The following is a 27,817-nucleotide window of genomic DNA, read 5'->3' as shown; positions in this document are numbered from 1 at the left end:
GTGGTCTGAGAGCCAGGATAGGCAGAGATCCTGGCTTTCCATCGCTCTCTCTGTCAGGGTCCTCAGCCTCCACCCAAACGTGGGAAGCCCTGGCCGAGGTACATTTTCCCCTTTGTTATTTGATGATCACCAATAAAAACATGTAGAACGTGGGGATTGCCACACCACCACCTTTGCTTCCTGTTGTTTTCTTTCCTCTGAAGTGGGATCCTTTTCATGGGTTGTTTTAAAGACCACAACCTCCCCTTCCAAAAATGTAGAAAATGGAACACTGGCAGCCAAGAAAAGAGTGTACAGGAAGTAGTATGGAAGATCATTGATACAGGCCCAATGGACAAAACCATCATTCTTACCAGATCTGCATCCCCTTTCCCCTCTTAGAAAGAGCGTATGTCTTGGCCAGTGCGGTCCAATAACTCTCTACAATGAGGGAAATGTTCTCTCTTTTTGCTTTCCAGCATGGAATCTGCTAGCTGCATGTGGCTTATATGGAGCACTTGAAATGTGCGACAGGGATACGGCACTTTAAATTGTATTTCGTTTTAATTACTCTAAATCTGAACAGCCACCTGTTGCTGGTGGCTACCATATTGGACAGGGCAACCTCAGGCAACGTCTTTAGCAATTAATCCGCAACTAGCCGAGAAATCCGTAAACTTACAAAAGCAAGTTGGAGAGAAAAACCCTGTGTCGGCTCGGAAAGGGTCCCTATGTAGGATGCCCTTGCATCCAAATGAGTACCATTCTCTTGCCTTTCTTCTGTTTTGTGCCTTTGTTTTGGAACACTTTAGTGGGTGTTCCCTGACAGCTGGGCATTAGAAAAAACAGGACAGTGGGAAGAGAGGCTTATCAGAACCAGCTGTCTTGAAGGTAGTAACTCCAGAGCCTCAGTGTAAAAGCAGCTGTTAAAACAGCTCTCCTCTTGTGCGTCTTAGAGTTCAAGTTCATCGTGGCAGTAAGTTCAGTGAGGGAAAAAGAGTGTTTATGTGTTCAGTGGGCCGAAAGGGCAAGGCTTGATTGATGCTTTTTAGGAGAAGACAAAAATGGAAAACACCAGGTAGTCACCTTGTAGAAGCTTGAATTCCAAGAGATCATTCCCTCTTTGAAGGAAGTCTCCGGAAGGCAGCTTTTCATATTCACTGAGCCCTGTAGGTAAAGGTTGAGCAGATTAGCTTTAAGGGGCTGTGTTTGAAAGATACTTCTGAAGAATCAGAGCTGAGGCAATGTCTTCTCCACCACTGTGGTTCTCATCATTTAACTTGGCAAAACTTAGCCTCCCCAGTGATAAGAAAACCCTTATGGGGGCGCCTGGGTGGCGCAGTCGGTTAAGCGTCCGACTTCAGCCAGGTCACGATCTCGCGGTCCGTGAGTTCGAGCCCCGCGTCGGGCTCTGGGCTGATGGCTCAGAGCCTGGAGCCTGTTTCCGATTCTGTGTCTCCCTCTCTCTCTGCCCCTCCCCCGTTCATGCTCTGTCTCTGTCCCAAAAATAAATAAACGTTGAAAAAAAAAATTAAAAAAAAAAAAAAAGAAAACCCTTATGGATTCATTCACATTCATACACCATACTGACACATACCCCCGCCTTGAAATTAAAATGTGTGCAACAGCGTTGGCTGCAGATTGAATGATGATGTCATCAATTCTCTCTCCCAGTGGCCAGATAGCTGTTTGTTTTTTCCTTTAGAGTGACATCTGAATTAAACTATAAGCCACTCAGGTGAAATCTTTTTAAGAAGCACTTATTAACTTACTCTCACAGGTTGGCTGCATACATGGGAAATGGGAAATAAGTAAAATAATTCTCAGGATCTCAGAAAGTGGATGAACTGATAGCTTCAGGTATCCACAAAAGAGCTGTTTCTCCCTTCACTTAATTTTGTGCCATGTATTTCTTGCCATAATTATAGGAAGGGCTTTGATTTTTTTTTATGATAACAATCACTTGTATTTTGGAGTCTTTACTTTTTGCTAGGAGTTCTACAAAGCAATTCACCCATATAGTCTAATTTAATCCTCTGTACTTGATGAAGTTAGCATCATGTTGGGTCTAGGTCGCACTGTTGAGAAGGGGCTGAGTCAGGACTTGACCCTGGGGCGTTCTGCCTTTCAAGCCCCAGGTTTTAACCAAGATATAATTCCCTCATCTTACTCTTTAGTTGGTGAAGTGGTAAAATGCAACCTCTGTGGAAAGAGGAAGTTTAAGATTTTCTGTTCCCCCAAATTGTAACTATTTGACACATTCTGGAATTCCTGAGCCATTAACAAATTTTGCTCAGAGTTCTGAAGGGAGGAATATGAGAAAAGTGTTCCTCTTAAAATTAAACCAAGTAAAAAGTAAAATTTGGGTTTAGAAGATTTTGAGGAAAAAAAGCATCCTCATTTATTTATTAAACATGCATTGGGTGATATTTCTGACATTTTAATATGCAAAGAGCAATGAAATAACTTGGGGTAGTCAATCTAAGTGTTTTCTGTGTTCAGTGGATGTATAGGTAATAGGACAATAGATCAGGTTTTGTTAAAGCCGGTTGGGGGATTTGCAGATGCGTGTGGTGATGTGGTTTGTTGTCGAATGTAATCTGCTGCTTCCCTACAAGGGAATTATGAAAAATGATGAAATTAAAATGTATTAAAAAGTGATTTCACACTAACAGCTCTCTGGTTGAAATAAAACACATCAAATGCACTGAGATACCTTCCCAGCTGGTTCTTGGGCTAAATCTAAGCTCTTCCTTGAGCAGCGCTGAGTTTCCTCTATTCCCATTGGTAGGACAGTCATCAACTCTGAGTTCTGGCCTTACATTCTGTTCCTTTCTTCACCCACCCGCCCCCCCATCGTCCCAACCACTGTATTCCTCTGTCCACGTGGCTGCTGGATGATAAGACTTGGTTATGGTTTGGGAGCTGTGTGGGATGAAGAGAGGGAAGACGTAGCAGAAAAAAAAACCAGTGGGCTCATTTGCTTCTTCTTAGCTAAGACAAAGGAACACATACAGTCACCACATTTCAAGTGAAAAACCTTTTAACCAAATCATTTATTTACTTTCCCCGAACCTTAATTTCCTTTGGGTTGAACAGGCCTGCCATTGAAGCTTGTTGCCTTACTCCAAGTGGGCATACCATAAGCAATTTTGAAAAGGATGAATGAATGAATGAGCCCGCTACTCAGGAGCTGAAATCCTTATGGCATTGGCCTAGAAATATGAAAATTAAAAGCTAATCTGTATGAGGGAATAATTAAAAAGAAACACATAGGATTGGATGTTGGTGGTGTATCAACAGTGATTTCCTGACTTGGGGAGTTGTATGGCATTTATGTAGGAGAGTGTCCTTGCATTGATGGGACGTTATGTGTATAAGCAATATATACATGTGTATATATATATATATATATATATATATATACACATATATGTGTGTATGTATATATATACACATACATACATATATACACATATATATGTATATACACACATATACATACATATATATACATACATATATACACATGTGTATGTATATATATGTATGTGTATGTGTATATATATATATATATATATATACGCCATTATTAAATAGAGGGGGGTGTTGTAATAGTTCGCAGTTGGAAAACCTAGATAAGGGGGATAAGGGAGGTCTTCATGATGGTCTTGCAATCTTTCTTTAAGTTTGATGTATTTCAAAATAAGCTATTGTTAAAATTACTTAAACATAAATAGGTTCAGAGTGTGTATTTTACTTCACAAGGAAGTGAAGGGTAGGTCTCTGGATTTATTCCAGGATTTATAAGAATTCTGACATATATTAGAAAGCTATTTTTATTCTCAGATTTCCACTATCACATCATAACAAAAGTGAGTTCTGTAGCCAGGGCTCAGTAAAAATCTTTCTCAGTTTTTCACTGGTTTATGTCCCATGACTTTCTCTTCCCCTTGTCTCTATCTCCCTTCTTCCCTTGGCCCCCTCGTACCTATACAACTGAAATGAAAGGCCCCTGGGAATGGTGTGGTTTTTATTCCTCTTTTTCTCAGGGAAACCCAGACTTTCATAGCAAGTCGTACCAGTAAATTCCAGTAAATACTTGGTTGTATGCAGATTCACCTTTTTTTTTTTAGATCTACTCCTCCCCAGTAAAGCCCAGATTCCATTGAAAACTAAGGATTGTGGTTCTTTTGTTTGTTTTTTTTTCCTCCAAAAACGCGTGTTTATTTTCCTTGCACTTAATAAAAAGCCCTCACCCAACCAACTCACCTATTTCTGCATTACAATGTGCCCTTTCTTGTTGAAATCATTATTTCCTTCTCATTGGTTGTTTTTTTAATCATATGTGAAATATCCGGGAACTCTTAGCGGTGGCAGGCCAGGGACATGATGTCAGGGAGGAAGTGCTGTCCCGAAGAGCGTGGTTGTTCATTGTAGTCATTGCTGTGTGTGGGAATTGGTTTCACGTTGTCCATGTCACGTTCTCTGGAGACCAGGACTTCCCAACTCTTTTAGCCTAAGACCTTGATCTTGGATTGATGTTCAGCAGGCCCTTTACCACTTCCTTCCATGAAAAAGCTCTCTGTGCCCCACCACGGCTATTAAATCAGTTACAATCAATTCCGTTTTGAGATTTTGTTGAAGGACTTTCTGAAAACCTTAGGATAAGTCAGTGGTTTTCAACTGGGGGTGATTTTTACCCCCTGGGGACATTGGGCAATATCTGGGGACTGTCTCAAGTGGGTTGGGGATGCTACTTGTATCTACTAAGTGGAAGCCAGGGATGTTGATAAGCATCCTACGAGGCACAGCATAGCCCCCAACAGCAAAGAATTATCTCACCCAAGATGTTGACATAGTACCAAGGTTGTGAAACCCTAAAGAGACATCTGGTGAGGAGAGGGAGGACTCCTCAGCAAAAGTCAAACTCAAGGTCACAGATGCAAGCCCCATGGAATGTCACTGGCTAGCTATCAGAAAACAGTTCTCTCCAGAGAGTTGAATTTTCCATTATATATTATGTGGGATTGCAGGAAGCCATCAAGGTCAGTCAAAAACTTTCAAGGATGAGCTGAAAATATGAGGCCTCAACGTTGTCTTACCAGACTGAATTTGCAAACCAATGAGTAGAGTCCCTCCTTCTTTTTTGGAAGTCGGGAGGGAGAATTGTTATAAATGTCTACAAATGTGTCCAATGTAATATGTAGACGTTCTGCATGGCAGTTTTGGCGGGAGTGACCAACTTTGGAAACAAAGGCACACACGAGGATGGGCATTTCTAAAAAGGGCTACTCCGCCATGTTCACACCTTTGGATTGTTCTGGTAGCACTGATAGTTCATACTTACAAGTTGCTTTTAACTTCGTGCTTCCAGCATCAGTATTTCCCTCATCCACGGTAGAATTTGCACATATGTAATAGTCCGGCTGTATCTAGGAATTGGTGTGTCAGCGTTGAACGTTGTGGCTTTTCTTTTGGATACTTTTTAAAAGTAGGATTCATTCCTCATTGGCATTTGATCAGAGAAGTAGCAGATTGTATTTCTGATTAGAGACAAAGGCAGAGGGGCAGAAAGTATTGTATGGGTTGTAAATAGGAGTGAATCAGGATACCCCCGTCTCAGCACTGTTGACGTGTGGGACCAGGTAGTTTCGTTGTTGGGGAGCTGGCCTGTGCATTGTGAGATGTCACACAGCATCCTTGTTTCTACCCACTGGATGCCAACCATCCTCTTGGTTGTAATAGCCAAAAATGTCTTCAAACGTTGCCACATCCCCTGGGCGGTGATATTGCCTCCTCCCTGCATTTCTATGGATTTCTAACAGTGAAACTTTTCTTTCCATATTCTCATGGGCATTAGGTGGGCTATATATAGACTGCAGCATTTCCCAAGTGTGTCTGATACAAAATTCCTATTTTTTTTTTAAGTCAGAGAAGTCCTTAAAGTTATAAAATTAAAAATAAAAAGTTGTAAAATTCCTTTCTCCTTTCTGGAAAGATAAATTGTTACATTGTAGAGATCAGCAGGTTTTCACCATCAATGCCTTCAATTATTTCCCACCAGTTTTTTTTAAATCCTTAAGAGGAAGCCATACGTAGGTGATCAGCTTTTCCAGATGTGTGGCATTAAGTTGGCTTTTCAGCGCATGAACCTCTGAGGAAGAAAGTTTCTGAGGCTCTACCTCTCCTCTTCCCTTTGCCACTTTGCAAATCTCCCGTGCTCTAGCAGAAAGCAAATGCCGTGTCTCCAACCTCCACACTACCCATGCGAATATACCTTCCGAAGAGCAGTCTCAACTCTGAGCATGGTGGGTCAGAGAACATTTTTAGATGATGCCTCTCCTGGTCCTAGAATGGAAATCCATCTCAGTACTTCTCCTTCAAAAAGGTCACAAAACAGTGGCCACATAAACACTAAACACAAAACACTATTTTGACTCCAAAACTTTTAGACCGAAGAAATCTGTCAGTAGAGGAGAAGACAAGCACAACAAGCCCCAAGATACTGTTATCAACCTCAGAAGTTTTCTGGTAGGATCTAAGTCCTAATGAGATATTGTTTTTGAGCCACAACGTTTAATGTATTTTTGATGGAATGCCACAGAAAATTTTATTAGAAGATCTGGACACTGGTGCCCGATGTAGAAGAGAGTTCTCCATAAGACAAGTGAGTGCCACCTTCCAGAATTATCTAGAACCTTAAATTACCAATGGACTATGTAAAAATGACTTTAAAATTAGAAATTGACTTTTGCCTTTTACCTAATTATAATCCGAATTATAAACCTAATTATATTTATATAATTCAACTGGAAGTGGAGACATAATAGCAACGACCCCCATTTACTGAGCATTTGCAGTGAGCCAAGCCCTGGGCCTGGTGCTTTTTTGTGCGTTATTACTAATTATCATAAAATCCTTGCAGAATGGACCTTATTATGTAATAATGGATGTAATAAGGTCCATTCTGCAGGTGGGAAAACTGAGCTTCCGGAGGTAAGCAATTTTCCCAACATCATATGATCAGTAATTCTTGAAGCCCCACCTGACTGACTCCCAGGCCCCACGCTTTCCTGTTTCCTCTCTGGTAGGGCTTTCAAAATTTCTAGAACTAGTGATTTTCGATTTGTGACACATGCAAGAAACTAGCTCTTGCACAAATGGAAACCAGTGTAGCTCTCCTCTGCTTTTAAAAAAATCCATTGAAGCTGCGTCCTTAGTCTTGGAATGTTTCCCAAGGATTTTCAGCCAGGTTCCTAGTTTTGTTTACCTTACTTATCGAAAGCAGGAGGGAGCTGAATATTTGCATTTTTAAACAGAAAAATTTTGACAGTTCACTTGGTGTTGAATGGTTTTCAAAAAAAAAAAAAACAAAACTCCGGAATTAGGCTTGGTCACCCAGAATTCCCCAGCCAGTGCTCCGAAAGGGCCTGGCTTCCCCCTGAACATTTACGGCACCCTAGGATGATGGGAATTTTAAGGAAACTTCTGCTGGACTAAGAAAAGTAGGGCTTTCTGAACACAACCTGATCCTAATATTTGGGTCACAGCTACACGACTTAATCGGTCTGTGGTGGCTGGTTTATGGAAGGTGTGCAGGACATTGGCAGTGATTGATTTCTATCGAATTCGCCCTACGGTTACGAAATCTCAGGACTCCATGTTGCTTTGGCAGCCCTGTATATCGTATATTTTGAGGGCCTTTTTTTCAACGGAAGGGAACTTAAAAAAAAAAAAAAAAAAAAGTCCGTGGGCACCGGGGTGGCTCAGTTGGTTAAGCATCCAAGTCTTGATTTTGGCTCAGGTCGTGATCTCATGGTTGTGCCACTGAGCTCTGTGCCAGACTCTGCTCTGAATGTGGCGCCTGCTTAAGATTCTTCCTCAGCCCCCACCGCTTGTGCGTGCTGTCTCTCTCTAAAATTAATTAATTAATTAATTAATTATTGGGAATAGCAGGTGTGAGTTTTCGGAGGTTTTTTGGTTTTGGTTTGTTTTTTGCTTTTAGATCTTTCCAGCCAGAATGGAGATAGAAAATACCCAACCTACGTAGAACCCCTTTGTGTTCATCCATTTCTTTATAGGTTGCTTTCAGTCTGTATATTTACCTTTTTCCACATGGGAAAAGTATCATTCTGAGGTGACATCTTTGGGGGTGAGAAACAACATTATGTGACGCTTGGGGTACAAGACGGTCTCAAAGGCTTAGAGCTGACTTTCAACAATAGTCTTGAGTTCCTAGCTTCTGCCATTTGCCGTTCGTTGGTCTTGTGTTATATTCTCACATAACCTTCCTCTTAGGTGTCCCCTGTGCAGTATTTAGTTCTTTTTTAAAAAGTTTATTTATTTAGAGAGAGAGAGAGAGGGAGAGAGCAAGTGGGGGAGAGGAGGAGAGAGAGAATCCCAAGTAGGCTCCGTGCTGACAGATGTGGGACTCGATCTCATGAACCATGAGATCGTGACCTGAGCCAAAACTGAGAATTGGATGCTTACCTGACTGAGCCACCGAGGTACCCCAGTTTTGGACTGAGTAGACACAGGAGATAGGAGAACACAATAGTTATTTATTTGGTCCTTACAATGAACTAAGTATTGTGCAGGATACTTACTTAATCCTTAAAAATTCTTGAGACGTAAGTGGCCCTAGGTTCTTTGAGATGCTATTCATTCACTCATTCATGCATTCACTTGCATATTCCATAAGTATTTGAATGTTTTTTTTTTATAAGCCAGGCACTTCTCTAGCTACTGGGGATATAGCAGTGAACAAAATAGACAAAAATTCTTAGAGAAGAGGGGTGGAAAATAGCTTGGAAGGGGGGGATGAGAACTGTACATTTAAGGAGTCAGGCAGGTATCCATTAAGAAGGTGAGATTTAAACAGAGATAAGCTGTGTGGATATCAAGAAGAAGAGTATTCTGGGTTAAGACCTAGAGACAGGTGTATTTCAGGCACATCTTAGCAATAGTAAGGAGGCCACTGTGGCTGGATTAGAGGTGGTGGGTGGTAGGATGTGAAATTAGAGATACGATTGAGGCAGTATAACGTAGAGGTAAACCATGGGATGGGGATCGAGGGGTTAGGCTATTGGAATGATTTTTGCTTACACTCGGTGAATTAGGAAACCATTGTGGGGAGAGGAGTTGAGTGAGAACGTGAATTTGTTTTCAAAGACGGATGCTGGCTTCTGAATTTAGAGGAAGCTCCTCGAGGAACAGAGTTCTGGAAGCAGGGAGAATATTAGGAAACCATTGCAGTAAATCACATGGGAGAAGCCCGTCAGTGAGTGGCTCAGATGTTCACAGTGGAAGCGGTGAGAATTGGTGGGATTCTGATGTATTTTTAAAGTAGTACCTAAGGATTAGCTGAGAGTTTCGATACAGGCTATGAGAGAAAGAGAGGTGGTGGAATGAGCCCAAATATTGGGCAGAGAATAAGCAGAAGTTGGATGGAATTTCCATTGACTGAGATGGGGAGAACTCCAGGAAGGAGTGGTTTTTGGAGGCGGACCAGGGCTTATGCTTTGGACATGTTAAGACTGAGATGCTTGCTTATTCACCGTCGTTTCATGTCTCTGTTGAGCAGAACTGGAAAGAGGTGCTTGCCGTGGTTAAGCATCTTGCATAATATCACAAAGGAAGAGACAGCCCTGGTCAAACCAGGTCTGAATGATTCCAAAACCAAATTCATACCTACCACCCTCTTTGACTCAACCCTTGGATGTCCGTTTGAGTACATCTCAGAGTGGTGTAGGAATAATTTAAATTCACATAGAACCATTGACCTAATGTTAGCTACTTCAAATGCCACGTCATTCACGTAATAGCCATTTATGTTTTAGCTGGTTTTTATTTCTTCTTGTCTGATCCTTTCATAATGGTGCCTTGGAGCCATTTCTTTACCAAGTGATAAGCAGGAGGAGAAGCAAGAAAAGAAACATGGACGAGGGGCGCCTGGGTGGCTCAGTCAGTTAAGCGTCCCACTTCAACTCAGGTCATGATCTCACAGTTCGTGGGTTCGAACCCCATGTCGGGCTCTATGCTGACAGCTCAGAGCCTGGAGCCTGCTTTGGATTCTGTGTCTCCCTCTCTCTCTGCCCCTCCTCAATAGCACTCAGTCTCTGTCTCTCAAAAAATAGAAAAATTTTAAAAACGTTAAAAATTAAGAAACACGAATGAATAGTGCCTTAACAGCACCTTGGTCTGATCTGAACTCCCAGTAGAGCAAAGCAAAGTTGGAGGATGAGCATCTAATTCAACAATGGTTAAGATAATCTTTTTTCCTTCCTGCTGAGATATGTTTCTCTGGATGCAGACTCAAATATGTATGCACGTTTCAGTTTTGGGGTGGCATTGGTATCCACCGGAAAGCAAACTAATTACATAAACTACTTCTCCCCCACCCCTGCCAAAAAAAAAAAAACAAAAAAACAAAAAAAGTTGTAAGTTTTCCAGTATAAGATGTTGGACATGTTGGCATGTAAAGATGTTCCTTTCGTGCCACGCCAACGGAGGAAGGTCCAGATACACAGAGAAAGCAAGACTGTGGAAGAGGCAATGGAGTAAACTTGGTCCTGGTGTCTTTTAAATGACTGAATGGCAGATAGACTAGTTCTTTTGGAGGAGGAAGAAGTTCCTGACTGCCCTGTAGTAGCATGAGTGGGTGTTCCTGAGCATTGTCATCTTCTAGAAGAATGACATCTCTAGGTAACCTCCAGTCACAGTCTGCCTGCAGAGTGCCAAGAAATTCTGGTCACTGTTCCCTCGGCTGTAGCTTTGCCAGAAATCACTCAGACACTTCTTCACTTACCTTTGCAACAGCTGAGACCTGGCACAAATATCTCACCTCCTATCCCCCTATGTTCCAGACTGCCTTCATGAATAATCCCGGGGTAAGCACAGGGCATGCGTCCTTCTGTCATCTCCACCTCTTTCCTGCAAGATTATTCTGCTGATGTCAGATTACAAATAATCGTCACCTATAACCTTGAGAGGCAAAAGAAGTTGTGTAAAATTAGTCAGTGTGCTTAGAAATGGGGAGTCGGAGGGCATGTTAGGGACAACAGAGCCTGGGCATGTACTATGCCTCAGATTCCTGGGGGCACCACTGCACGTAGCCATGAGAAAATTCAGCTTTTGCAGATTTTGTTGGTTGTTATTCTTTGTCTTGATGGGGAGGAAAACTGTCATATTTACATTCTGGAAGAACAAAAAGAACCTCAATTCGGGTTTCATGACTCATGTAGCTAATTTCATATGCTGTTCTGTTTAATGTGAATATTTGTTTCCCCCCCCCATAAGATGTTGTTACATTAAGAGGTTAGGAGGAGACAGCTGGAGAGCCCTGTGCCTCCTAATTCTTGGGGGTAACGGGAGGTGGAGGGCATGAGCCCTTCTTACTGTCTCCCCTTATTGGCTTGGCCCTCCCATCCCCCTTGTGAGCCATCTGTGGGGCCACCTACTTGGCTGTAGTATTGAGAGCAGCCTTCGAGTGTGCCCCAAGGGTTGACATGTGATCCTTAGTTCCTTTTCTCCCACGGTCTTAGACCTTTGGAGTACTGCAAAGACTGCCGGTGTTGGGGGCAACGGTGATGGAAGGATGGCCTCGTGCCCCATCCGGCTGGGATGACCGTGACTCGCGCATCTGCTTTCTTCCATGGTGTTCCCTGCCAATCTCCTGCTTTCTCGGCTCCTTTTCATGGTAATAAGTGCCATGGTGGTCCTGGACATAAACAGCCATCAGGCAGGCCTGTCAACATTGGCTTTACGCCCTGAAGTCACAGCCCTTGTTTCCTGGCAAAGCTTTCTCTCGCTCCTCAGTCACTCGGCTTCCCCGATGCCCCCCAACCAGAGCCATTCATGGGTTGTGAGAAGCCCTAACTGTGTGCACACCCACCAGTGAACAAATAACTGTGACCACTGCCACGGCAGAGCCGAACAGAGCCAGGAAGTGAGTGAATGGGTGTGCAGTAATGGCGATCCCTGGTGTGGATTCTGTGTCTCTAGACATTAAAGAAATAACATAACAAGAAACAAATGAGAAACATAAGTAGTCCCTCAGATAATAAGTATGAGCAGGAAATGGTGGAGTAGGAGAAAGATGTGGCATTCAGATGTGGGGTCCTTGTCTTCCTCGTCTTCCTGTCTTCTCTGGTCAGAGAGACCGTATTAATAATAGTCGATAAAAGTGAAAAGGGCACCGCAGAAGCAGAGGAATCTTCGACATTTATGTCTGTTCTGTGGATTGCTCTGTGACCTTTGGAAAGGAAAAGTCTTCGCCCTTTTACTTGGGTGAGATGTTGCCTAAGTCCCTCCCTTACTCAGCAGTGCCTGTGTTAGAACGTTAATCTGAGACTCCATTAGTTGACGTACATTTTTTTTTTTTAAATACCTTTTTAACGACATGCTGGGGGGTATTCTAAAAGACTCTGCTGAGTAGAAATAGTGGTAGTGATGCGAGTGAACGTGCATCGATTTCTACACCGCTTGGCCAAAGCCCCAGGAGCTCCGTCTTTATGCAATACAGTCGTACATGTATACAGTTTTTCCACTTAATTGTAACGTAACTCTGTTGAGTGTAGACTGTGCTGTTGTCCCCGCTTTACAGAGCTGAGAGAGGTTCGGTAATTTGCCCCAGATGGCCCCGAGGTGAAATGGCAGGTGGCGTGCCAGCCTAGCCCTGCCTGATGCCCAAATGCCCTGCGCCCTAAAATGCTGCGTTTTAGAACAAGGTGAAGACAAGTAGTGAGCTTTTGTTTCCTGTGCTGGCACTCGTGCGCCTCTACCCGTTGGAATTTGTTCTTAGCCGGTGTCCCCAAACAGGAGCTTGTTATACTCACTCTTGTTCATACTCGTGTCTGCTGTCCGTCAAAGCCAGAGGCGGGAGAATCTGTGCCTCCCTTGCTAGTCCCTGTTGGGACTATCCCTTTGGAATAGAAAGAGTCAGGATGGCTGGTTAGCCATGGCTGCTGAACAACACGAAGAACACCCGTACTTGGCTACAAATCCCCGGGGCGACGGCGTTCTGTGCGGGGCACGGGAACTCCTAGTCCTAGGCGTGCATGTACTCCTTCCTCGCTGTGTCACTGTCAGCATGCCATGTCTCCTTTCCTCTTGTGTTCCATTTGTGAGATAGACGGACTGGATACTCTTCAAGATGCCCTTACAGCTCAGACAGTTGAGAGATTAGCCCTCAGTGAATGGACAGGCCCACATTTCCATTCATGACCGTGCAAAGAGCCATTCATCAGTGAACGGAAATAATCATTCGCCCCGTGACATCAGGCGGGCCCCAAAGGGTGAATAAACCCTGAAAAATGGCCAAGAGAAAATCAGGGTGTGGCTTCAGCCCAAGGGAAATCTGGCCCTTTATGTATGTGGCTGTTTATTTGCACACTAAGCGTCTTTCTTCCCAGGGTCCTAAAGATGTTAGGAAAAAAGTAATAAAGTCAGACATACTAACTCTGTATAGGTACTGTCTCCCTGAGAGACTCGAGGAATCAGAGGCTTCAAAAATAGGCTCAAGAGACGTTCCTTTGAGATCCTTGCTCTCTTTTGTTGACTTGAGTGAGCAGGAGTGAGCACCTTGTTTTCCTCTCCGGTCTCTTTCTTCAGTATAGCTTAAGGGAGAAAGTGGTGATTCTGGAGAGGACCTGTTTGAAGACCAACTCTGTTGCTTCCTGGCTTTGTGTCCCTGGCTAAGTGACAGCACCTCCTTGTTTCTCTTTATCTGTAAAAAAGGAATCCTCAGGGGCGCCGGGTGGCTCAGTTGGTCGAGCGTCCGATTTCGGCTCAGGTCATGATCTCGCGGTCCGTGAGTTCGAGCCCCGCGTGGGGCTCTGTTGTGACAGCTCAGGGCCCGGAGCCTGCTTTCGATTCTGTGTCTCCCTCTCTCTCTGACCCTCTCTCCGTTCATGCTGTCTCTCTCTGTCTCAAAAATAAATAAATGTTAAAAAAAAAATTAAAAAAAAAAGGAATCCTCATAGTATCTGAGTCACACGGTCGCTGTTGGGATTAATGACAGAAGCCAGTGTCCTTCAGCCCAGTTTTCCATTCACAGTTAAGAGTTCAATAAAAGGTAGCTGGTGTGATTTCCAATAGCTCTGCTCTGACTGAAAGAGGGGTCCTGGGGTGGCCTTTTTGCATCTCAATAACTTGTGCCAAATCGGTTCAGCCCTCACACTGTGGGTCAGATTCCGAGTGGTTCTTTCTTTGTGACATTTAGGCAAACATGACGTTTCGTTTAGAGCACACTTCTGTGATGCCTACAGATTTCACGTGTCCGTTCGTTCCCGCAATTATTTGCTGGCTGCCTACGGCGTGGAAGGCAGTCTATAAGCACATGTGAGTGATGGCTGCTTTCTTTTTCCTCGGTGGCAAGCCCACGTGGTGTTCCAGGCCCCACACTGAGCTGTGTTTGAAACTCTGATCCCTAAGTCCAGATCCTTGTGCTCACGTCCTGGCTTCCCCGGAAACGGCGTGCGCAGGCTGGTTTTGCCTTCCCCACTGGTGCCATGCTCCTGTATATGCCCTTCGTTCCTCCCCGTAACTGGCAAAGGCAGATGCGAACCTCGGGTGTGAGCCTCATGTCCTTTCTGACGGTACATTCTGCAGGTGAGGCTTGACTTTGTGTTTTGTTCAACCAAGTCCAAAGGAGACTAGAATCAGAAAGAGCCTGCTGTCCGTGAAAGACACAACGGAACGTTTTTTTAAATGGAGGGATTTGGATGTTACGTTCACATTTTAGGGACGCACAAGGGAAAGGCACATCATGATTAGTTCAGGGTCCTGCCCCCAAACTGAGCTCTGTTCGTCGGTCTCAGAGGGATGGTTCGCTCCCTGATTGGCAAAACTCCTTCCGTCAGGAGAATCGTGACTTCACTTGGTCATGGCTTGCGGCCTCTGTCCTTCCTCTCGGCCTCCGAGCTCTTCCTTACCTGCTGGCAGCCAGTCCCGTGGTTGGAAATATGGGCTAGTTGATCAGTATCTTCCATCACACATTACACATAAACAGAATGTTTCCGTTTATGTGACTGTGTATTTGCAGTATAAGTGTCTTTCTTCCCAGGGTCCTAAAGGTGTTATGAAGAAAGTAATAAACATGTTTCTCGTGTTTTCTAGATCCCTTGGAGGTGGAAATCACCTAGATATACAGAGCAGTGCCAGAATTCCGCCAGCTGTTCTCCTCGACCATCCATTAACCCCTGTGTAGTGAGCACCTGCTATAACCAGGCGGTCCAGGTCTATACCTCGGCCCTGCTGGTGCTTCCTCTAAGCCCCGGCATCTCCCAGCCCCATTGAGAAGCCTCCATCTGGCCAGATTCTCTGAGCACCCCTGACCTCCAGCCTCCACTTCTTATTCCTTCTTAGTTCCTTACGGTGGCCTTCCCAATTCCGTGCTCTCCTCTGTCTTTGCACACATGTTCAGGTTCACGGCTGCCTTGGCAACGCAGGAATCTCCCTCTCTCTAGGTCCTCAGCCCTTCTCATCCTGGCAGACACACTGGGGTTGTTTGCTGGCTCCTTGATGTCTGAGAGACCACACACGTCTACAAAAGTGAAAGGGCAGAAGCAGGGCATCGCGAACGCCAGCGGTAGCACGCCGGACCCTAACCGGCACCATAACCAGGGCTACCACTGAGAGAGGACAAGCCCAGAGGAGAGATGATGAGCAGACTGCCCATGCCTTGAGTACATTGTTTCCAGCCAGATGAGTTGAAATGCAAGGATGTCAAACTCTTAAGACGTTAGGCGAGTAGACCGTGTTAAGGCAAGAGCTGAACAAAGCTTCACGTTAAACATCCCCTTTGAATGGCCTCACAGAAACAAAAGCCTCAAAGCCCAGGCATTTGGGATACTGACCTTGATGTTTCTTTCTTTTTTTTTTTTTTTTAATTTTTTAAATGTTTTGATTTATTTTTGAGAGAAAGAGAGACAGGGTGTGAGCAGGGGAGGGGCAGAGAGAGAGGGAGACACAAAATCTGAAGTAGGTTCCAGGCTCCAAGCTGTCAGCACAGAGCCCCACAAGAGGCTTGAACTCACGAAATGCGAGATCATGACCTGAGCTGAAGTCAGACACTCAACCAACTGAGCCACCCAGGCACACCTGACCTTGACGTTTCTAAGTCACAAGGAGAGACTATACCATTGTTTGGGAGTGTTGTGCAAAGCTGGGGAGAAAACATGCTCGTAAACATGTTCGGTTGTTTCTCCAGAGGAGCAAACGTGGGGCTCCAACTGGCAATTTAGGAGGCTATATCCACTGCCCATTTAAGGACTTAAACATTCCCCAGAGCAAGAACCCTGAGACATGTAGCCAACAGATAGCACATAGTAGGTGATGCACTGAACTTTACTCTTAAATCTCAGTGATGCACATCGACTCAAAAGTCAGCGTCTGGAAAAGGACTGGAAATGATCACATGGAAATTTCCCTCAGAGTAGAAGAGCTGAAACGTTTGTTTATTTGATTATCAAAATGACAGCTTCTTTAGAGAAATCATAATAGACCCACTCATGAACCTGTTAGATATGAACATTTCCCTAAGCAGCTTCTTTTCTTCACTGGTAAGTTAGAAAGCATGAGATGAAAAGTGTTTTGTTTTTTTCTGATTAGTTACCTCGAGAATGTCCTTATCACTTTTAGATCTTCATTTTAGGCAAATAATATGTGAGTCATGCTGAGCTATTGCATTCTTTTTTTCCAAGTCGGTTCCATTCAAATCCCCAGATAAGAAAAACGCACGTAGGAATGGGTGGGATGTAGCTAATCTAGATGTTAACAGGATGTTTAAGGCATCGTGTTTGGGAACTCCTTTGTTCCCTTTCATTTGAAGGGCAATAGGCATGGGTCACACCAGTAGTGTCCCTCAGATGAATTAGTATCAGTGATGTTAGTGATAATTTAACTGTTTCCCTTGTGTTGGCATTGCCCTCAACAGACGTCTATCTGTGTTGGAATCATGTGGGGAGAGGTATCTAGAAAGCTTTGTGGTTACTTGCACCAGGTTGGAAACACTGGTTATCTCCAATAACAGTACCTATCTCAATGGTTGTTAGGATGATTAAATGAGATGTTGCACGCACAGTCTTAGAGGAGAGGGTGGCACATAAATGAACGCCAGAATACTGTGCCTTTTCTCATTCTGCCTCTGTAGGTTGCTGTCTGCTTTTAGACTGTCCCTCCAATGCCATGCAGATTACTGAATTAGCATTTTCATCAACTCTCTTCCCCCCCCACCCCCCGCCCCTCATAGTAAAGGACAGCTTGCTTGGATGATTTGTATGTTGAAATGATTATCCCTATAGGTGGATTTGTTTTAAGTTCATCCATGTTCATCACCATTATGCCTCTTTCTTCATTAAGCACCTTTTCCCACCCAGGAATCTGTATCTTTCAAGTTCAGTCTTTTTCCTACAGATAAATACATCCTTGACGCCCGGGGCTGTTTTCCCATCCCTGTAAACGTCATCACTGTCCGGTTGCCCATACTGCAAACTAGGAGTCCCTCCTGAGTCTGCCTTCTGCCCTGCACCCCATGGCTGATCCACCGCAAACTGTCATTTCTACCTTAAAAAAAATAGGTCATAAGTCCACCAACTTCCCCCACCCCAATACCTCTGCACCCTATTTAGTATCACCATCACCTCTTGCCTGGACCAGTGCACTAACTCTTCCTGAGCAGTTTTACTATTTCCCTTCATGCTGTATGCCCATCCATTGTCCTCTCAGTAGCCAGGGTAGAATTTCTGAAGCAAAAATCAGACCGTGTTTTGCCCTGATTTAAAACTCTTCTGTGATTTTTCCAAATCCAAATGCATTATGACGACCTATGAGCTCTGCACGGTCTGGCCCTGGGGGAAGCCTCAGGAGCCCTCTTGCACCCATGGCAGCCTGTGTCCTTCAGAGCACTCATTTCTGTTAATAAGCATGCATTTGTTTTTTGTCAACATTGCAGTATTTTGATTAACACTGGCCTGTAAGCTCCGTGAGGGCGGGGGGTAGTCAACTTCGTTCATCACTATATTTCCAGCCCTTCGCATAATTTTTGAAACTTAGTAGTTGCTCACATGTTTGTTGAATAAACACAGAGGAACTCATCCCAAATCCCACCTGTGCCCCTTTGTTATTTATTCGTCCAAGGAAAGTTTCTAAGGACCAAAATTAGTCACTAACAATAGAGATTATTCCGTATGCAAGTCATTAGACCGGTGGTTTGTAGGAATATTTCTAGGAGCTTCATTTTAAAATTTTTTTTTTCTACGTTTATTTATTTTTGGGACAGAGAGAGACAGAGCATGAACGGGGGAGGGGCAGAGAGAGAGGGAGACACAGAATCGGAAACAGGCTCCATGCTCTGAGCCATCAGCCCAGAGCCTGACGCGGGGCTCGAACTCACGGACCGCGAGATCGTGACCTGGCTGAAGTCGGACGCTTAACCGACTGCGCCACCCAGGCGCCCCTAGGAGCTTCATTTTAAAAACCTTCCAGAATTATGTCCCAAGTCTTTATTTATGTCAAAGCACCATAGGTTGAAAGATGGGTATTTTTGTTTTGATCTGAATATTCAAATTGGGCTCCTTTCTTCCTCACTGTATGCTCTGTTAAGATTTCCAGAATGACCTCTCCAAATCATAATACTGTCATATGATGAAGCCCAAACGAAACCAGCAATGTTTCCCTTTCCTAAAGTAAAAAGTCAGGGCCAAACCTATTAATATACATATTTCAAAATAATCTATTCGCTACTATTGAAATCTTTACAATGATTTGTGTTTACTAGAGAAAGAGGTCTGGCACATTTATGAATGATATAACTTTGGACATGCTTGGTAACAGCGGTTGAATTAATACTAGGCTACGTGTTTTACGTGATGCTATTTATCTATTAGGCATGAAAGGGCACTTTGGTAATTTAAGTTAACAAAATCACAAAGTTAGTGAGGGCAATAAGAACTATTGAATAGGGGGCGATGACACGAAATCTATTCCCATTGCAGTTTCACATTTTGTTCTTCATTCTTAAACTCATTTCCCTCTAAAAGTCAAGAACGTTATATTGGGAAGTAATGTGTCTTGAAAATCTGAGCCAGCAAGCTTATGATCCAAGTGGTAATGACTTCTGTAATCGCTAATGAGGCAATGGACGTTGAATATCTCAGTGCACTCATTGGGGCCAGCCTCTTGCCTGTTCCACAAGAAGCTGTCATATCAAATTTTTGTCCTGACTCCATGGGCGCTTTGATTCCTAGACCTTTCTGAGAAACCTAATCTGAAATCAAAGTCAAGTTCCTTAGATGGGGTCAGACAAGGTCACATTTAAAACAGTTCAGTGAACTTGCAGATCAAAGTTGAAAGGTAATGCCCCCCTCCCAGAATTGGCACAGACTTACCTGCCAGCTTACCTTTCGGCTTCTAATGTGGCTTTTTCACCTCCTTCCCAATGGCCTGGGAAAATGAGAGTTTATCCTCTGAAAAATGGTAGGAGAGTTTCCTTAAATCATTTCATTAGGAAATTGGACACAGTTGTATTTTGGAAATGCACGTTTATCCAAATCAGTGAATCGCAAGGCATTTGGTTGAAGAAGTATCCTGATCCTGCATCAAGTGAGTTGTGCGAAAGGCATCCTTTCTAATTCATAGGAAGATTTTTTACAAACTCAGGATGTCATGGTAATTTCAGGTCCATTGGCTTTATTTTTTGGCCAAAATTGTCAGGATTTACCCGCCCTCTTGAAGAACCCAAAATACTAGGCAGGATTGCTGCTGAAATACTACGGACATTTTTTTTTCCCCGAATGCTATCTTCTTGCCGTGTAGAGCGTTGAGATATTACCTTAAATGGGGTTGGAAAAGGGGGGAGATGGTGACTCTTGTCAGGTATGATCTTAACATCTCACGACACGGGTTTTTATCAAACTCCATGTGATTTAAAAAAAAAAAACACAACAACAACCTTGCCATTGCTTTATATTTCAGTGTTCTGTCTCTTGTGGTCGAGGGCATAAACAACGAAATGTTTACTGCATGGCAAAAGATGGAAACCATTTAGAAAGTGATTACTGTAAACACCTTGCTAAGCCAAGTGGGCACAGAAAGTGCAGAGGAGGAAGATGCCCCAAATGGAAAGCTGGCGCCTGGAGTCAGGTGAGCAATGCTTCTCCTCTACGACTGCTTCCTTACCTTGGGCCCCGTGGCTGACACCGGCGTGTTGGTTGTGTTTGTCTGCACAGGTTTGGTTTCTTAGAGGGGAGCTTGGGGACGGGGAGGGACGACTCTTTCCATCAGGATAGTTGTTACCTGGCCAAGTGGATTCCACCCTCGGGGCCTTGGGTAACACCTACAGTAGGATGGTTGTGAGAATTAATTCTAAGTAGTAGTAGATATTGATGTCAGACATCTAGCACGGAGTAGCCCTTTAATACTTCGCTGATGGCATTTTTATCATCACTCACCACTTAAAAAAACACTAACTCAGATGGCAGTAAGGTTGACTCTGGTCACCTCGCAGGGACTGGGTCTGAATTTACCTTTGAGGTTCTTAAAGAAAGGGCTGTCAGTGTGAGGTATTATAGCGAATGTTCTTAGATACAGCAGAAGTGGGAGACAGAAGTTCTCTCTCTCTCTTGCTAGCTGTGTGACCTTGGATGATCTGTTTTCACCTTCCTGAGCCTACTACATTTAGCTCTTATGAGGATTTAATGCAATAATGAATGCCAAGTACTTAGTTCAGAGGTCTTAAATCTAAGAGGCTCTCAAGAGTAGTATTTTGTGTGGATGAATGTGATGTGTGTATCAGATGGGGAAGGGGTAAGTACCCAAGAAACTGATTGCAGTCAGACTCCGCTAATTCTAAACATTTGATAATCTAGCCAGGAGCTGGAGGAGAGAGTTTCCCTGTTGGATTCAATAAAGAACTCCAGAAGCTTCTATTTATCTATAAATAATTGTTGCGTGAGCTAAAGTCTCTCACATGTAATCCTTGAAGCTGATCTCTTTACTCTGTACTTGTACATTTTCTCAGCTCGGTTGAAGGTGCTTACCTAATAGTAATAAGGTGCAGGGGAGCCTGGGTGGCTCAGTCGGTTAAATGTCCGACTTCAGCTCAGGTCATGATCTCACAGTTCATGAGTTCGAGCCCCACGTTGGGCTCCTCGCTGACAGTGTGGAGCCTGCTTGGGATTCTTTCTCTCTGTTGCTATCTCTGTCTGTCTCTGTCTCTGTCTCTCTCTCTCTCTCTCAAAATAAATAAACTTAAAAAAAGTAATAAGGTGCAGTTTCATATATTCTGTATATAATGTTGCTCTTCCCCTCCACTGGTGTGCCTCAGTGAGGTTTTACTGACTTTGTGGTTCTCCCATGCAGTGGAGAATCACACAGCTGCCCCTAGGAATCGATAGAAAAGTAGGTTCCAGGTTGGCACCCTCTAGATTTGGTTCTTTCAGAGCCTTGATCTTGATTCCCTAAAGCCTCAAAGAAGCTTTGGACAGTTGTGTTAACATGGGGAGGAGTTGGGAACCCTCCATTTCTATGTGACTAACGAAAAGTTCCTCTAGCAATGTGAATTTTTCCTAAAGGCTCTGAGCTGTCATCATTGCCCCACATGCATGCCCTCCCCCCACCATAGCCACTTCACAGAAATGTAAAACATGACCTGCATCATTCCCTAGAAGAGTAGCCTCATCCTTCTCTAGGCCTTTATCGGAATGATCGCGTGTGTTTGTGTTTGTGTTTGTGTTTTAATTCAACAATCCATGCATCAGTGCCCAATCAGAGCTAGTTTCCCCTCTGGCTTCCCTACAGGATCAGATTTCAAGGCAGTGTTTCATATTGGTCTTCCTTAACGGTTTGTCTGAGTGACTGCTGTCCTCTGTAACTTCCAGCCCTTTTATTTGGGGAGCTATTCAATTCATGTAAAAGCCTGCAGCTAACATTATTTAAGATATTGCACTAATTAGCTTGTCCTCTTGTAGACTTTCATGCTCTGTTGCTTTTCTTTATGTTGCTTGGCCTCTACTTATCTATTTGCATCATGCCCTGAATATTAAGTTTAGAGCATGGAGATGATGCTCATTTTATAGGGCTATGTATTTGACATAGAGACAATTAAAAGAATCTTTCACTCTCTACTGGTAAACACAGAGTGAGTTTTAGCCCAGCATTCTGTGGTCTTTTGGGGAAGTCCAAAATTGCTTACAAAGCTGGGATGATTAGGTTTGAACCCTGTGGGGTTTTTTGAACATAATGTAATAGGATTATCAGACTGCCTCCCCAGAAAAGACTGCACCTGTTCAAAATGATTGCTTAGAAAAGTCTAGTCACCTTTGTAGAAAAATGCAAGTAAACACAGTTATGTAATGGTCTGTGGCCAGCTTTGAAATGCCCTGATTTGATCTGTAGAAATCAATTATAAAAGCGGGCAGGACAAGGTGCTGTGTGAGTAAAATCTGACTTGTGCAGTTTCGAAGTGTAGCTGAAAATAATCAGACGCAGTGGTTGATGGAGAAAGACGGTCTGCGTGGTTAAAGACTATTGGCTTACTAATGATCCAATGGTAAACAGAAATGTCCCTAAGGCCGGGATACTGAAGCAAGAGTAATGATTACCCATTTGCAACAATGGTTGGAAGATTTTATTTCTGGTTCTTCTGTTTTCTGCCGGTAGCTATATCCTAGTTATCTCTTGTTGAAGGTAGGAAGAAGAATGAGTGCAACTTCTCATCATGTTGAAATGTCTGATGATGGCAAGACGTGTAGAATGTTGGGGTTGGCAACGGGTATGCTGTGTTAATCTTCATAGTCTCGCCCTCAAAATTGGTGCTTTGAGATTTAAAGGGGAATGTTTCATTTCTCCATCTTTTGAAAATCTTGAATTTGTCAAGGAAATTTTTCCAGTAAAAGGAGAGCTTTTACTGGAAGACATCCAATAAGAACAAACTGAGGGCTGATGGGGGGTGGGGGGGAGGGGAGGGTGGGTGATGGGCATTGAGGAGGGCACCTGTTGGGATGGGCACTGGGTGTTGAACGGAGACCAACTTTACAATAAATTATATATTTAAAAAAAAGGAAAACATCCTCACTAAAACTGTAAGGCATTTTTAGAAGCTCATGTTCAATTTGTGTAGATGCTTTTGATCAAGAGGTAAGGGATGCACATGAAATTTTAAGACAAAAATCAGCCTCGAATTCTTGATTCAGTTTGAGAAATGTGAAGGCTCGGTAATCCCATGAAATAGAAGCATTCCTGAGTAAAAATCGTTTAATCTATCCTATTCTTCTAGAAAGGCTTTCAAAAAAAATGAAGGTCAGAAATAAAAAGATTAAATGGGCAGATTAGAGTAAAAGTAACACTTTATCGTCACTCATCAGTCATGAATCCACGCAGTGGAGTCATTCATCAGTCCTGAGATGCATGTGTCTCTCACACCTTAACCTCTCTGTTCTCAGAATGGGCCTAACAGCCGACAGAATGCCATGATTTAATTAAAACAGACCTTTTTTGTAGCGATACAAAACATTATGCTTTGTCTTGCAATCAGCGGTGCCTTAGGTTAAGGGAAAATAACTAATTTTTAAAAGCTCTCCACCGTTCATGCCAAAATGGAAACTGGCAAGTTGCCTTGTGAATCCACCAGCCATTTTTGGTGAGGACTTTCCTTGTGATTCCAGGGAGAGCAGCTTGGTTTTGGTGTTTGATTCTGAAGTATTTTGCAAGTATTTAATGCAGAAACATGGCAAACGTGTAGCTCGTGTCCTTTGAGAAATCAAGGAAACCATGTGCACAGAGTCGGTGATGAGAAAGGGTCGCGTTCGTGCTTCGAGCTCCATTGTTTTGTTTGTATTTGAACTGTGAGCACTGATGTTGATTTGTTTGAACACAGGCTTCTCACCCACACTCTTCCTGACGTAGTACGGAAGACTGCATCATATTAGCACCATATTTTAAAACTGGAAGCCAAATTCTAATCCACAGTGACCATGGTACATTGCCTAGGGCAGAATTCACTTTGGCTGCTTTTGGGTTTTGTTTTTGCTGGAGTTGGAGTGATTATCTCTGTTCCTTGCCGTATTTGTGCACGATCTCCCTGAAAGGTTTATTAGGAAGTACAAAGATATGTCGTGTGCCGTGCTCGGCATGGAGCTAAGCCCTCAACTAGGGGGTGATTTTGTCCTTTGGGACATTAGGCAATTTCTAGAGACAGCGTTGGTTGTCACAACTTGGTGGAGGGCGGGGAATACACCTGGCATCTAATGGTTAGAGTCCACAGATGCTGTTACACTTCCTACAGTGGATGAAACAGCTCCCCGCAAGAAAGAATTCTTAGGTTGAGAAACCCTAGTACAGAGCCAGGAACATAGTAAGTGCTTGGTAAAAGGTGGCTATTATCATTGGGACTGTTCTTATGTATTAAAGTTGGTTCCGAGAGTTCTTTTTCAAGCTAGTCCCTCCTCTAAATAACATTGCACCATAATTTCAGCAGTAATTCTGGAAGAAAGTATGTAAACACTTCCCAGTTTTCAAGTATATAGGATTCCCCACACACCAGAGGGTGCACAGAGATTCTTTTTATCCGTGGAAATAAGTGTCAAGGCCCCCGGTCAAGTTGGTGAGGCCTGCACACCAGCTAGCAATGCACAGTACCGAGAGCAGACAGATGAAACATAGCTCCCGGCTCAGTAGTTCGGAACGAAAAACACCTCCTTTCAGACCTGCGCATCCTGTGCCGGAATGATGGCAGAAGGAGCACATTAGCAGAGACTGCCCGACCTTTTTCTTTTACAAACTAACGAAAGCCTGTTCCAAATGGAACCAGAAGCATTAAGCACACACATGTGCACACAGCACAACCCTCACCACCTCCAGGGTCACGCAGAGGTCTTTCGGTTGCTGTTTTATTCACGAGGTTTCCATACACATCGCTCAGAATTCTCCGAGCAAGCCTGACTGGCTGTGTATGCAACTCATTGCCTCCCTTGAGACACAGTGCGGGCAGAAAAGTGCAACCCAGAGAGTTCACTCGGATGCAGCCTATTACATTCAGAATAAAGATGACCGTAGATGCAGGATTCAGAAAGGCAGAGCTCATCCCTCACATGCCTTTAAGTCGTGTCTAAACTTTTATTTTTTATTTCACACCTGGCTTTGACATTATAAACATCAGAAGCCACGACGGCATGTTATATAATTGAAGTTTCCTGTGTCTTTGCCTTTTGAAAAAGTATTCAGCCCTGGAGGAAGTGATTTTTTTTAGTTTTGGATACTTATGGCTCTTAATACCTTACCTTCGTTGAACCATAAGTAATTTATTCAATAACAATAGCATCAAAAAGAGGTTTCATTTATTTAGAGCTTGAATAGGAGACACTCTGAAAGTCTTTCATGGTTTTTTTTTTTTTCCTTTTTCTTTAGGTTATTAAAACGTTAGGAGACTTTGAATATATATCAGCCCTATGCCATGTTCAAATTTGTTTACCTAATGGTTCTTAGTCTTTCTCTGTATTTCCATTTCGATACACTGTCCTGGAAATGTACTCTTTTATATTTAAGACCCCAAATTCAAATGGCGGCAGGGTTTGTAGTCGTCATTGTTTGTTGTCAATGATGACGCCGTTGGAACATTTCTGTCATTCATGGGATGACACTCCCAAGTTACAGTTCCTTCATTTCCAGGGTAATCAATGGGAAACATACGTGTAGCTCCCGTGAGCCTTAAAGGGTCATTCTCTGTAGACAAGAGCATTGCTTGTCTTCAGGGGCCCTCCTATTCCACCCAGGACACAATGACTTTAAAAGTCTGGCTCCTTCTGGGTCACAGACTCATTCAATCCAATTAATACAATTAAACCCAAACAATAGCAGCTGTGTTGCCTCAAAATATTTCCTTCTCTTTAGCTAGCTTTGATGTGAACATTTGAGCCCCTCCCTGGCATAGACTCATCTGAAATGATATGATTTCCCGAGCTGCCCTCTTGAAGAGCACCAACTATTTTCTTAAAATATGAAATGATTGGGCACGAATACCTTTCTAATTGAAAGGATCATGATTCTATTCTTTAAGACTTCCTCTTAGAAATACGGCTTTAATGTATGCTAAACTTGTTTTCTCAATGCCAGACAAATTAGCGGAGGCTGAGCTATCGCAAAAACTCAGGAACGATTTTAAATAAACGCAGTAATATGCTGTTCTTTCCAAGCAAATGTTGCCTTTGGTTTTTAACTGTCAAAACCTTAATAAAGACAATAATTCTTGGCCTGCCCGTAAGTGAGATTATGAAACCCAGCAATGAGGAAACCATTAAAAAGTTAATTTAAAGGAAAGTTAATTGCAGATTTAATATGGCGTTTTGCAACTTGGTCAACAAAATGCTTCAGCCTGCTTCACAGTATTTTTCAGGGGCTGGAAACATGACGCCCGCCTGAAGAAATGGTTTTTCCTTGTCAGTTTTTATTCTTCGTGTATTCATTTGAGGTTGTAAATAGACACTAACACTTTAGTGAATTCAGTAGTTTAAAAAAAATTCTTCTTTCCTCTATCTCCAGGAATAAAAGCAAGGAAAGAAAGAGACTGGAGAAAATAATTCTGCTTATAAGGCCCTAAAAGCTTCAGTAATTTACTCTCGTTGGGTTATGCTTTTAATCTGCCAAGAAATGCTTCTTGTACAGCACTTATCTCCAATTTTCAAGAAACTGCGATCCTCCGGGATAGTAATCATTGGGGATTTTCATTTCACATGGCTGCACTATTTATTTCTCGATCGTATCGTTTCATAACGATCTCTCCCAACCTCTCCCATCTCCAAGACTTTTGGTATCTTTAGAGATTCCCCAAGAAAGGTAGAGATACTTTGCTCGCTCACCGGCATCGACAGGCAGTGAGTTTGCAGATTTAAGTACATTATCTTGGATCCCCTTCATTGGAAAGTAGAAAGCTTTGTAATCGCAGGGAAAGTCATTGGATTAGGAGCGCATTCCCCATGACTGTGACCCTCGCCACTCCTGCCACACACACACACACACACACACACACACACACCCTCCCCACCAAATGACCCAAAGCTCCCACTTACACAGTCTTTCTTCTTAGTGCTCTGTGTCCTGCGGCCAAGGCACACGGCGGAGAAGTGTGAGCTGTCAGACGGGAACACACAAAACAGCCAGAGAGACTGAGTGCAACCCCTACACCAGACCGGAGTCGGAACGCGCCTGCCAAGCCGCACCGTGTCCTCTCTATGCCTGGAGGGCAGAGGAATGGCAAGAAGTAAGTAGAGCCATGAAGTGGGCACCTGCCAGGCATTTCGCTCAACCCCCTTGCAACCATCACATCCGTTACCCTGAAAAGCCTTCAAGCACGGTGACAAGGCTGGCTGTTTCCCAAAAGGTTTGCTGTCAGACGGCAAGCGGTTCACTCCGACGAGGGTGGGAGAGCTCCTCCTTTTTATGCAGTTCCTACGTCTGTGTTCTTGAATGTTCCAAGTCTGGCTGCCTCCAGAAAAACTGTAACAGGCCTTGGGCCAAATGCATACAGCTATCTTTCACAAAAGGAGGGGGAGATGGAAGAGATATTTTAAATATGTATATCCAAACTTGGTCATTCTGTGTCAGCTCAGACAGCCACAGGGCAGACTCCAGGTAGGACCTACTCTGTGTTTGTCTCCTTTCCGTGACTTGGGCTGTCAAGGAGAAGACAGGCGGTCGCTTGAAGCCCCAGTTAATTAGTGAAGCATTTCCAACATTAAAAAAAAAAAAAATGATGGAATCTGAAAAACAGCTCAGTTGATGCAGAAATAGACTTGTTTTCTCCCTCACCAAGTTAATGTTTAGTTAAAGAAAACACTATGCG

At 43.4% G+C, this 27,817-nt stretch overlaps 1 protein-coding gene and 1 long non-coding RNA gene across 6 annotated transcripts in view; one reads left to right on the top strand and one right to left on the bottom strand.

Moving 5' to 3' along the window:
* The window catches only part of ADAMTS9 (ADAM metallopeptidase with thrombospondin type 1 motif 9), a 162,711-nt gene that overhangs the window by 96,929 nt on the left and 37,965 nt on the right, over positions 1-27,817 (top strand). For 2 of the 3 annotated variants that reach the window (XM_045493432.1, XM_045493433.1), the window contains 2 exons: positions 19,957-20,124; positions 27,062-27,235. In XM_045493432.1, coding sequence (XP_045349388.1) covers positions 19,957-20,124; positions 27,062-27,235 — 342 coding nt within the window. The remainder of the gene's footprint in view (positions 1-19,956; positions 20,125-27,061; positions 27,236-27,817) is intronic. The other variant, XM_045493434.1, reaches the window with a different exon arrangement.
* LOC123605828 lies at positions 886-27,421 on the bottom strand. 3 transcript variants are annotated; one of them, XR_006715911.1, is made up of 8 exons: positions 27,308-27,421; positions 27,045-27,210; positions 20,161-20,317; positions 14,916-15,526; positions 11,442-11,701; positions 10,826-10,965; positions 4,252-6,330; positions 886-1,146 (listed from the first exon to the last, which is right to left on the bottom strand). It is a non-coding gene; the product is annotated as an uncharacterized LOC123605828 (long non-coding RNA). The 3 variants fall into 3 exon arrangements; XR_006715910.1 differs by lacking the exon at positions 886-1,146 and having other exon boundaries at positions 4,181-6,330; XR_006715912.1 differs by lacking the exons at positions 886-1,146; positions 20,161-20,317; positions 27,045-27,210; positions 27,308-27,421 and adding an exon at positions 19,371-19,950 and having other exon boundaries at positions 4,181-6,330.

Source organism: Leopardus geoffroyi, chromosome A2, assembly GCF_018350155.1.
Source record: "Leopardus geoffroyi isolate Oge1 chromosome A2, O.geoffroyi_Oge1_pat1.0, whole genome shotgun sequence".
Classification (NCBI taxonomy): domain Eukaryota; kingdom Metazoa; phylum Chordata; class Mammalia; order Carnivora; family Felidae; genus Leopardus; species Leopardus geoffroyi.
The sequence above is the reverse complement of the archived record's forward strand: the minus strand, read 5'-3'. Positions and strand labels throughout refer to the sequence as shown.